Source organism: Oreochromis niloticus, linkage group LG2, assembly GCF_001858045.2.
Source record: "Oreochromis niloticus isolate F11D_XX linkage group LG2, O_niloticus_UMD_NMBU, whole genome shotgun sequence".
NCBI lineage: Eukaryota > Metazoa > Chordata > Actinopteri > Cichliformes > Cichlidae > Oreochromis > Oreochromis niloticus.
Window position 1 is genome coordinate 11,831,618 of NC_031966.2, and position 12,042 is coordinate 11,843,659.

A 12,042-nucleotide genomic window follows, 5' to 3' on the forward strand; every position below is an offset into this window, starting at 1 on the left:
ATTGCTTCTATTGTCTGATAGAAGCAGAAGTACCAGAAATCAAGTCCTGCAAAATCACACTAACGCACAGTTGTGGAGGTTAATTGAATACATATACTTTGAAGGACTGAAAGTTCCAAAGTACTTTTTCCACAGAAATTGTATTTTTTGCTACTTTGTGACTTTACTGTGCATTACCATTTATTTGGTATCTAGTGTCCTTGCACTTTTAAATTTGACATACAAGTAGTTTAGAGAATATAAAGCAGAGGCAGATTTAGCAGTTTGCATTGTCATTTAAATTGATGCCATCTGAAACGCTCCCTAAAAGATGAGCAAATATATATATGTAACATGCTCTTTAAAGGGGAATTTCCTTTATTATTGTAAGTATATTTTGCTGTTAACATTTAGTGAATATTTAAACATTATATTATATTAAAGATTAAATATTTAAGCTTTTACTTGCAATAAAATACTCGAGGTTATTAAAATTGTTAACTAAATGACTGGATAGAATAGAATAGAATAGAATAGAATTCAACTTTATTGTCATTGCACATGCACAGGTACAGGGCAACGAAATGCAGTTTGCATCCATCCAGAAGTGCTTTAGCCGTGATATAGATATATTACAATATATATTAGCAATAATAGAGATGTGTAAGTATATTACAGAAATGGGTCTATTATGGTATGTTATAATGTACACAGTGTGAAGTATGTTATGAATATTCTATAACTATAAGTATGTACAGGCTGTAGTGAGTACAAGCTATGTACAGGCTATGAACAGGATATAAATATGAAATAAAAACTATACAGAAATCTGAGATATACAGTTATACAGAAATGTGAACTATGTAAGTTATAAACAGTTGTAGGATTAAAAATTATCGTATGTACAGAATGATTATTTACACAGAACTATACAGTAGTGATAAAGTGCTAGTGGTTGTGGGTGTGTGTATGTTCAGTCCATGAGTTTAACGTGGGTCAGATGTCAGGAGGCAGAGTTCAGGAGTCTGACAGCTGTGGGGAAGAAGCTATTCCGGTACCTGGTGGTCTTAGTCCGGAGGCTCCTGTAGCGCCTCCCAGAGGGCAGGAGGGTGAAGAGTCTATGTGATGGGTGACTGGGGTCTCTGATGATTTTCCCAGCCCTTTTCAGACACCGCTTCCTGTAGATGTCCTTTATGGCAGGAAGTGGTGCTCCGGCGATGCGCTGGGCAGTTTTCACGACCCTCTGCAACGCCTTCCGGTCCGAGGCAGAGCAGTTCCCGTACCAGACTGTTATACAGTTGGTCAGGATGCTCTCGATGGTGCAGCGATAGAAGTTCACCAGGATGTCTGAGGACAGGTGGTTCTTCCTCAGAGTCCTCAAGAAGAAGAGGCGCTGGTGAGCCTTCTTGACCAGCTTGGAGCAGTTGGTCGTCCAGATGAGATCCTCGGAGATGTGGACTCCCAGGAACTTGAAGCTGCTCACACGCTCCACAGCCGTCCCCTTAATGTGGATGGGTGGATGTGGGTCAGCATTCCTCCTGTAGTCCACGATGAGCTCCTTAGTCTTCTCAGTGTTAAGCAGCAGGTTGTTTGTGTCGCACCACTCAGCCAGACGATCCACCTCCTCCCTGTAGGCTGTCTCATCGTTGTCGCTGATGAGGCCAATCACCGTGGTGTCATCTGCAAACTTAATGATGGTGTTGGAACCATCAGCAGGTCTGCAGTCGTGGGTGAAGAGGGAGTAGAGGAAAGGGCTCATCACACAGCCCTGTGGTACACCGGTGTTCATTGTGATTGTAGATGAGCAGCAGTTATCCAGCCGGACATGTTGGGGGCGGTTGGTCAGGAAGTCCAGTAACCATTTGCAGATGAGGGAACTGATGCCCAGGTCTGTCAGTTTCCTGATGAGTTGTGAGGGGTGGATTGTATTGAATGCTGAACTGAAGTCTATAAACAGCATTCTGGCGTAGGTGTTGTTGTTGTCCAGGTGTGAGAGGACAGAGTGCAGATGGATGGACGTACAGGATGGACGTATAGTTCAAACTGCTTTGTAAAAAATATTTAAAAACAGTCATATCAGTAAAAGCTGACGTTTAGTTGAGTTTATAGCAGTGACTGCCTGTTCATATGTCATATGTCAACCATAGCGGTCCACTATTTATGCAAAAGTAGAAGGATATAAACTTTGGTTTTATGTGCAATTTACAGACAGCAAATAATTCGTTTCAGACTGATTTTAAAGGCAAGCACACTCACTTAGCCAGGTAACAACTTCTCTGATTATGTATTAATTAAAAATTAAACTATAACCAAGCCAATTCAAAAAGTGGTTTAATTAATTTTTGTATTGCATGCAGTTAGTACTTCCCAACACAAGTCTTCAGTCAGATTACAAATGGTTCAGATAAACAAAATGACTAAATGCCTTGGGTAAACTGTGTGTCTGAACATTTATGAAGACAGCAAAATAAAAAAGGAAAAAAATAAGATCTTATCCTCTATGCGTGCATTTGCTACACAGGCCCAGCTGACTTAATAACGCGATTTTACGATCAAACGTGCCAAACCGGTTTTGAATTTAGTAATCAGAAGATTATTGTACTCTTCGGGTTCCCGTACATTTTACGCGTCACTGCCTACGCGGCTTCTGATTGGTCTGTTTCAATCCTCGCGGGCTACTTGAACTGAGAGAAAGCTGCAGTCTTTACAGGTTTCTGTGTAAATGGATCGAGGTTAGCTCCCTTGTTTCCAGGTTGGTAGTGAATTCGAAACTCGTGAGTTATGGCCACTTAAATTGTTGTTTTTCGACTGTAGTCATTGTACCGCCGATTGTGCATGTCTTGTTTTTGTCTGCTTTGTTTTAGCACGGGGGTTCCAAGTGTGGTTACCATCTCAACAGCTTAGTTTTGATTGTGAACAATTATTTAAGCTTTCTTGGCAAGGCAGCAGCTAATGATAACCTCGCTATAATTATCCATATACTTGATCCCTTTCTCCACGCATCATATTTGAGTGCTCATTTCCCAGGAGAACAAGCACCCAACAATTGTAGTTAAGCTAGCGGAAGGCAGGCTGGAGTTGGAGGGCAACATGTCAGGCGCTAACAGAGCACAGGGAAGCGCGGCTAGTGACTACCAGAATCAGGAAAATGTACTGCAGAGACTCAGAGGCTCGCTCAAAGCCCGACCTGTGGCGTCTGAAAACCAAGAAAACCTTCCTCCGAAGCAAGCCGCCAACAGAACCGTGCTAGGAGCCCTGCAGAACAACCAGAGGAACAAATCCCAAGTCGGCGGAAAACAGGTAACAATGCTAACTGGTGGCTGCTTAGCTGGTGCTGCGGTTTGCTGTTGACTACATGTTTTGGAGGCAATACATTTTACCAAGTCCCTGCTTGTTAAAAATACTTGCTGCTTTTCTGATTTCTTAAAACTTTATATTTACAAACTCGCGAGTGTAGTTGTCTACGCCCCGTTCCCACCAATTGACCGCCATTTTAATATCAACATTAACGTGAAGTCAGTCATGTAGTTGGCTGCTTAAAACAATAGACATGCCTTCTTGAGGGTGCTTTATTAACGTTTCCCTCCCGCCAGTAGAGATAACAATTTAGTATTAACATTTAACCTGACTGGTGTAATATCATCTGAATGTTCTCAATCAAGTGCAGAACACTTCTTGTTCTAATGAGCAGTCTTCATCTAACCACTAAGTTGAGCAGCATGCATGCCCTTGGATGGTGTTGCTGTTTCCAATCTAACAAGTTTCTATCCTGTGGGCCATGGCTGAATTTTTCTCTTCTATTCCAGGATTCCACACAATCCCTGTCTTGTAAAAATGAAGACTTTGGGAAAAGCTGCTTTGATAAACCGCTGGCCAAGCAACCCGCTTTCCAGATCCATATTGATGAGCCTGATGGAGCCTGCATCAAGAAGCCACAGCAGGCAGTTGAGAGTATCAAAGCAAAGCCCACAGTTGAAGAATCCCCACTGGCGATCAATGCTGTGGCACGGCTCCGGCAGCCCCTTGCCACTATTGAAATTCCATCAGCGATGGATGTCAGCTTTGGTGGGTTTAAAGGAAATGATGCTAGCAACTGTTACTCTGATCTGGGTTTTTACTGGTTACTAAATGTAAAACTCTTCTCAGATTCTCCAATGGACATGTCTGTGGTTGAGGGGGAGGAAAAACCAGTGAATGTAAATGAGGCCCCAGAATATGCAGCTGAAATTCACAGCTACCTGAGGGAGATGGAGGTGAGAAATTAGCATACGAAGTGGTAAAGCTGAAAAGCATATCAGAATTTGCTGGCAGTGCTGCCTTCTTGGACACGTCCCCTGGCAACATTTTCCAACCTCAACCTGTTGATGGTGCTTATCTGATCCTGTTTGCAAACTGGCTCTTTCTAACCAGATTGTCACCCCACAGGTGAAAACCAGACCTAAAGCTGGCTACATGAAGAAGCAGCCTGACATCACAAATAGCATGCGAGCCATTCTGGTTGATTGGCTGGTCGAAGTTGGCGAAGAGTACAAGCTCCAGAATGAGACACTTTATCTGGCTGTTAACTACATTGATCGCTTCCTTTCCTCAATGTCTGTCCTAAGAGGCAAACTTCAGCTGGTTGGCACTGCAGCTATGCTGCTAGCTTCGTATGTACCCATTTATATGTCAGTTTCTACAAATGTTCAAAGCCCACTAATTCGCAAACATTACAGTTGTTCCTTTTGAATGTTTTACAGGAAATTTGAAGAGATCTACCCACCAGAGGTGGCAGAGTTTGTTTACATCACAGACGACACCTACACAAAGAAGCAAGTGTTAAGAATGGAGCATCTGGTGCTTAAAGTGCTCTCGTTTGACCTGGCATCACCAACAATAAACCAGTTTCTCACTCAGTACTTCCTTCAGCACACTGTTACCAAACAAGTGGAGAGCTTGGCAATGGTGGGCATGACATTTCTGTAATCTTAAAATGATCTAAGTGCATTGTCTAAACATTTGTTGTTTTTCATCTTCAGTACCTTGGTGAGCTCAGCCTGGTTGATTCAGACCCCTTCTTGAAATACTTGCCATCACAGACAGCAGCTGCGGCCTATATCCTGGCCAACACCACAGTGACTGGTGCCTCATGGGTAAGATCTATAGACCCATACAAATGGGGAACTGGGAGGTATTGGTCTGTGTATATAGGTGGAAATGCCAATGTTGTCCAGCAGAACAGCCAATAACTGCAAAACTTGTATCCACTCTTAACTGCGGTTTAAAGTTGATCTTGTCAAAGTTCATGCAAGCTTTAGTTTAGTGTGGGAAAATGTATTGGTATATTTGAAGACACAAACTGACCAAAGTTGTGCTCCTTAGCCCAAGTCCTTGAACGAGATGACTGGCTACTCTCTGGAAGATCTGATGCCATGCATTGAGGATCTTCACCGCACATACCTCAATGCCCCTCAGCATGCACAGCAGTCTGTCCGGGAGAAATACAAGGGCTCAAAGTAAGTCAGCAGATTTGCTTAAACTTCAAGGGCAACCTTTGTTTACATTTGGAGCTGTCTGATTATATAGTGCTAGATTTTAAGTCTAAACCCTTCTCTTCCACAGGTACCATGAAGTCTCAAGCATCAATGCACCAACTAAACTGCAGCTGAACTGACTGCTTCATTCCCTTCTATCCATGTTGTACTCCCCTGTCACTAAATGATGTGCCACAATGTCAAATGCCCTGCTCTTTTTGGAGTAGCACTAGGTATTTTAGATGTTTTTTTGTTTTATATTTTTATATTCTAAAGCCCAAGATTCATGCCACACTACAGGTCTTGGCAAAATCAAGAAGTTTTAATCAGACAAATTATAGGTTTTATAGCACTGTTGGGCAACTTGGCTTCTCAGTGTTGCTAATTGACCTGTACATGTACCTAAACCCACAGAACAGATTGTGGCCTTTCAATTTTTCTAGCTTAGTCTCCTAAGCAATTGTTGCAGGGTTGCCTTGTCTTTTTTTTTTTTCTCAGAGGTGTAACCTTGGACCATTTGGCCTCATGGGATGCAGATTAGAGTGTAGTTTGTCTGTCACAGAGTCATTTGACTACATTGGTGTCTTGAAAGTTTTTTGGGGCATCTTCTGCACTGTTAAAATGTGGCTCTTGTAAATAAAATTCTTTTAAATACATTTTTTCTGACTCTTTATCAACACCCTAGACTCAAGAGGGCAGCAGAGGACAAGTTATGTTCTTCAAAGCTTACATCAACTTAGGAATGTGGGCCCTGGTTGTTTGGCCTGGAGGAAACTATAGTCATTGTATTAAGGCTAAACTAATTTCTGAGTATCCAAAATGGGTTTCTGTTTGCCATTGAGTGGTAATTATAGTGGAGGTAAAGTCATCCAGATATTTAAACCAGTAAGGTGTTCCTGTGCAGTCTTGCTTACAACAGGATAAGCATTGGCTTTTGAAATATCAAAAGCCATTCAAGGCGTTTAAGGTTCTGTTCAACAAGGGAAAGAAAATCCTTCGATGTCTAAGGAGACATCCTCTGGTGCGGGGGAGGTTTTTCGTTTTGTTTTCTATTGTGGTTTTTTTTGGTTGTCAAACTAAATGCTTTTCCACTTGTCATTCATCAACGACTTGATTTTTATCTGAACGTGAGCCAAAGTCGGCCAATAGCATTGAAGGCATTGCACGCTCCCCCTCTCATGATAAATTGGGAGGCTGGCTTTGTGCAAGGAGTCTGACAGGAGAGGGGAAGCAGAGCCCAGCTGCAGAAAGGATTTTCATCACTTCATCTCAGAAGCATGGACCGCTCAAAGAGCATGCACACTCTCAGCAGGTTTCCTTTATCACTGACTGCACACACTTGTGACTAACGGGAGGATTTAACCATGGAAACTGATGGGAATTCTATAACATAGCCTAAACGGCTGGATACCTGGCTAAATGATAACCTGTGCAGCTACGGCATAACATCTGTTTAACTCCTAAGATCTAACTTTGTTAAAGACCATTTTTGGTAGTGTAAAGAGTGGCTTGCTGCTTAACCCCATGCCTGCCCCCAGAAGATTTGTAGTGGCGTCCACGTCGCTGCCGCTGGCACTGGGCTGGGGCTGGAACCTGAGCTTGTACGTGGGGATGCTTCTCGGTCTCCTGATTCTCATGATGCTTCTCCTTTGGATGCTTCTCAAACAGCTCAGGAACTCGGTGGCAAAATCGATGCTGCAGCCCGTTCGCTCTTTTAGGCAGCCTTGCTTTGAACAGAGGTTGGAGCGTGTGTTGTGAAATATGGGACAAATCTGCCAAAACACTGCCAGGACTGAGCCATTTTGGAGTGCTTGATTGTGCCTTTGCAGAACTGTGTAAGAAAATAACTTTAAAGATGATCTGTTATGGGCTCAAATGCTGAAACTGCCTCACAAATAAAAGCTCATGATTTTATTCATAGAAAGCACTGTTTGTTCTTTTACCAGCTTTATATGTTGCTTATTCTCAGATAAGCGTGAAGCAGGGAGCCTTATCTGTGTTCTCCTCCAGTAATTAAAATTACAGCTAATTTTATGCAAGAGCTATTAAGTGTATTTACACAGCCATAGCTCAAACATCTAAACTGCTGAGTAAAAGCAGAAGCCAAGATTAAATCTGCATTCTGATTCATGCTGATTAAAGCAGTGCATTCAGTAGGCCAATTTGCACTCCTCTCATCTCATTTTGGTGGATTGGCAGGAGGAATATTAAGGATTTCTGCTGATGAAATATATAAAAGGTGCTGTGCCGCCTTTTTTAAATAGTGTACATATCAAGGGGCAAAGTGTCATGAGACTTAAGGCAAGAAAGCTAATGTCAACTAAAAGAACTCACAGGGGTTAATGCCATTTAACATTTCCCAGTGATGTAAAAGTGGCCAATACACCTGATCTGTTGACCACAGATAGGGAGCTATTTTACTGCCAAGCGTGGAGTCCACTTTTCCGCTTATTGAAGGACATGTTTATGTCCTGATGGGAGTGGTCTTTTGCAGGATGACATAAGGGATCACTGAATTATCTGATGCATATCAAAATAATGTGCACACTAATGTACTAACATTAAATCATCAAATCCATAAATATCTTTCGAAAGAAAGACTTTCATCTCTTCAGTTCAGCTCCAGGAATAGAGTCAGTGCCAAGATAATTTATGTTGGGTTTTCCTTTAATTTGTCATTCACCTGCAATTCTTAATGTGTTTTATTTTTATTCCTCTTCAGTCATTAGTCAGAGGAGGTCATGCAGTATTTGAATGATTGAATAGTCCCAAAAGGATCAATATCCTGTTAACCTAGAGGGGAGCATGTTCATAACACAATGGCAGCTGATTTCCTTATACTTCAACACAAATGAAAACACCCATTGCTCATATGCAGTGTACCTGTGTGATGCAACTTATTTCTGGCAAATCACTGTTGCCAGAAATAACATTGTTAAGATTTCTCAAGATCTGTAAACATTTGCATTCCTACATTAACTTTATATTTAAAAGTCAACTAATTTGGAGGTTTTCTTACATCTTTGACTAGAAATAAATAGAAAGGGGTAGCGTGGCTAATCCAGCTGCCAAAACTACTAAAGGTCACTTACACAGATGTGATGGATGTAGAAATTTTTCAATGTGGCTCTCTGCAAGAAAGCAAAGAAACATATTGTTCCAAGGTGTCAAGCTGTTTCTGTAAATACTTTCTCTGAGACATGTCTGAAAACACTTCGCCATCTCTCAGCTAATTTCACACCAGTGAATCTTAAGGGATTCCTCTTCAGCAGATTCGTGTACGGGTTATTTCAAAATAATAACAGTTTGTTTATCTGCTCACTCCAGCTGTAACTCAGAGCTCTGCCAGCTCTGATTTATTTTGCGCATGTGCTTTTGAGCTTAAAATTCTCCTTTGGCTACAATACTATGATGTCTTTATTTGCAACATATCATAAAAAAAAAAAACTAACCTTAGTGCAAATCAATCTGAATACTGAAAAAATCAAAAGCAGCAGCATCTGCGGTGTAGGTTCCTGTAGAGTCTGTGCTGCAGACAACAGAGAGTTAGACTATGGCCAAGAAATAACCAAAGCATCTGATCTGATGAAGATGAAGAATTCTGCTGAAAAGAGCAACAAAACTGCTGAATCGGACTCATCTTCTGAGACTGTAGATACACTTTTTAAATAGAGACGTGTTCAGAACACCTGCTTGGCAATAATAATAAAATATCAACCAAGGTAAACCCTGATCAAAACACTAACCATTTTATGAACCAAATTTTTGTTCTTTTTGGTATTTTTAACATTTGGGTTGGAAAAAAAATAATAAAATTAATTACCTGTAAAATGGGTAGGCTAGCATTTTAATTTTCAGTGAATTTTCAGGTGTCTTTTTCTGGTTTTATTAATGAATTTTTAAATGTACTTATTTTGCATTTATCCTCAAAAAAGACACGTTTTCTTGCTTTAAAGTATAAACAATATATTCGAAAATGCTGTTAATCTGACATGCTTACATAGTTTTATGCTGTAGTCAATCCTAATAAAATATTTATTATCAGAAATATTAGCTGGAGTTCTATGTACTTTACATCTTTGATTATCAGAAATGAACTATGTATATAGTCAGCCCCCTACCCCCAAAAAGCTAAAAAAAAAAAAAAAAGGTTACATTTCATGAATATTTGCCTAAATTAAGTCTGCTCTCAAACATGACAGTAGTCTATTTGTTCCCTAATCGCAAATCTAGCACAACATTTATTCACTGGTTTCATACACAAGAGCCGTGAATGGTTTCCTGTTAGGAAAGGCAGTTTATCTGCTCTTTTAATATATTATGATGTACGTTCCTAAAAAGGTATAAGACACAAGTTGAGCCTGGCCTCAGCAAAGCTGTGATTTGTGGAAAGTAGTAAACATATGAACTATGGTGACCCTTTGATTGATGATAGACCTTATTGTCAGTCATTCAGTGCTGTATATATTGAGCTGTAGACGCAGTGCTCTGTAACACAGCTGTCGCAAGGCACACCGCTCATGAATGAAAATCTCTCACTGATTTGGATTTAAAGCTGACAACTTGGAAAGGGTAATGGGAAGAAACTGCTGACTTTTGGTTTCACTCCCCAGCAGTTTGCAGGATCACTGATTTAGACAATAAATAATCAATAGATGTTTTCTCACATAAAAACAAATAGATTTTAATACGTAAATGTCATATATGATCTTAGAAAGTGCAATTTAAAAAACAATGCTAACTCACTAACTTTGGTTTTAACATGATTTTCCTGCCACACAAATTGTGCCCCACATTGTGCACATTTGTCACACCTAAATGTTTCTGATCAAACAAACATGAAAATAGTTTTAATATAAGACAAAGATAACACATGTTAAATACTTTTTTATTGAAAAAAAAAATCCAAACTATCTGGCACTGTGGCATTGCTCCCTAAACCAATAAGTGGTCGTGCCACCCTTGGCAGGAAGAACTGCAATCAAGCATTTGTGATAACAGGGAATTAATGATGAACACTGACCTTAACTGAGACAAGTGAGGTCTGGAGTTCTTTGGATGATGTTTTGGGTTCTTTTGTGACCTCTTAGATCAGTTGTTGATGTGCTCTTGGAGTAATCTTGTTAGACTTTGGTAATTTTGGTACTGTTCCAGGTTTTGTCCATTTGTTGATAAGGGTTCACTGTGATTTGCTAGAGTGCAAACCTTGTAACCCTTTCCAGACTGTCAAGGACTTTGCTTCTCAGCTGTTTCTTTAGATGGTCTCATGATGTGTTGCTTTTTGAGAGCCGAAACTAAAGTCCAAACATTTTGATTAATCTCAGTTAACTCATGATTTAACAAAGGGGACCTTTACTTTTTCACACAGGGCCAGAAAGGTTTGGATAACTTTTTTCTCTTAAAAGAAATGAAATCATCATTTCAAAAGCTACAATTGGTATTAACTGGCATTACTAGAATTTGTTTGATGATCACAGTGACAAATGTGTGAAAAAGATAAGAATTAAGGAAGGAGCAAATACTTTTTCATGGCAATGTTTGATTTTTTTTGCACTAGTCTTCAACTTACAGAGAGTATGACCAAGTATGTCTCCTTATGTAGGCTCCTTTTTAAGTACATATGTATCATTAATCACTAACTGTCTGAATTTAACGGCAACAGCAGTGATTTCTGTATGACTTGACTTGTTTTATTTATTTTTATTTTTTTACATTGATCTTTAAAATTCAGGAAATTAGTTAGGTTTCAGGCAGAAAAAAAGACTTCAGTCATTGCGCATCTTAATAGATATAGTGTCACTTTGCAATTTTACACAATTTTAACACTTTGCAAATAAAAAAGTTGCAGTTTGTCTTATTTAGGCTTAGATTAATTATAGTTGTTTCACACAGCTAATGACATCAGTGTTTTTAAGACAGCCAATGTCATCCATCACATTGTCATTGGTAGGAAATTATAGGAAAATGCCTTGGAGCTTCTGAGCCATTGAATCAGCAATTGAATGAGCCATGGAATGTGGTGACTGATTATTAAAGGTGAGCACAGAGAGCTAATTTTCCTGATTTCATAAGTTTATATTAATACAATTGTGTTACTGGCATTCAAAGCTCCCTGCTTGCCATTTGATGGAGTGGAGATTGAAACAACTTTTGCACTGGCTTTTCAGACCTGGAAGTTATGGCCATCTTTTGTTTACTTACTTGCTTTATTTACAGTTTATAATCAAAACCATTACAAATAGATATGTATCTGAACATATCACTGGTATCACATTAAAAAAAATCATTTGAAAGATAAAGATGATCAGCTAAAATATTTTTTAGGTTAATTCAGGCATGAAGTTTGGTGCACTGTATGAGGATTCTGCTAAAAATATGAGTCGATAATTCAGTGTCCGTAGCGTTTTTAACAGTCATTATCTACGTGCACATACCATATGAGAAAAAGAATGAGAAATTTGTTTTGGTAAAAACTGCACATATTATCCAAACACTTCATATGAACCATAAATGACATGTTAAACTTGTAGCTTATCAGATTGTGAGATAT

At 39.6% G+C, this 12,042-nt stretch overlaps 1 protein-coding gene across 2 annotated transcripts; it reads left to right on the forward strand.

The window, feature by feature from the left end:
* Positions 1–2,584: 2,584 nt before the first annotated feature.
* ccna2 (cyclin A2) lies at positions 2,585–6,148 on the forward strand. 2 transcript variants are annotated; one of them, XM_003443416.4, is made up of 9 exons: positions 2,585–2,731; positions 2,844–3,279; positions 3,786–4,044; positions 4,126–4,232; positions 4,405–4,628; positions 4,719–4,923; positions 4,998–5,111; positions 5,341–5,474; positions 5,581–6,148. In XM_003443416.4, exons 2-9 carry the CDS (start codon positions 3,070–3,072, stop codon positions 5,630–5,632), a joined length of 1,305 nt encoding a protein of 434 aa, XP_003443464.1. In that variant the 5' UTR covers positions 2,585–2,731; positions 2,844–3,069; the 3' UTR covers positions 5,633–6,148. The 2 variants fall into 2 exon arrangements, with proteins under 2 accessions (XP_003443464.1, XP_005467294.1); XM_005467237.3 differs by having other exon boundaries at positions 2,650–2,753; positions 5,581–5,632.
* The last annotated feature ends 5,894 nt before the right edge of the window (positions 6,149–12,042 follow it).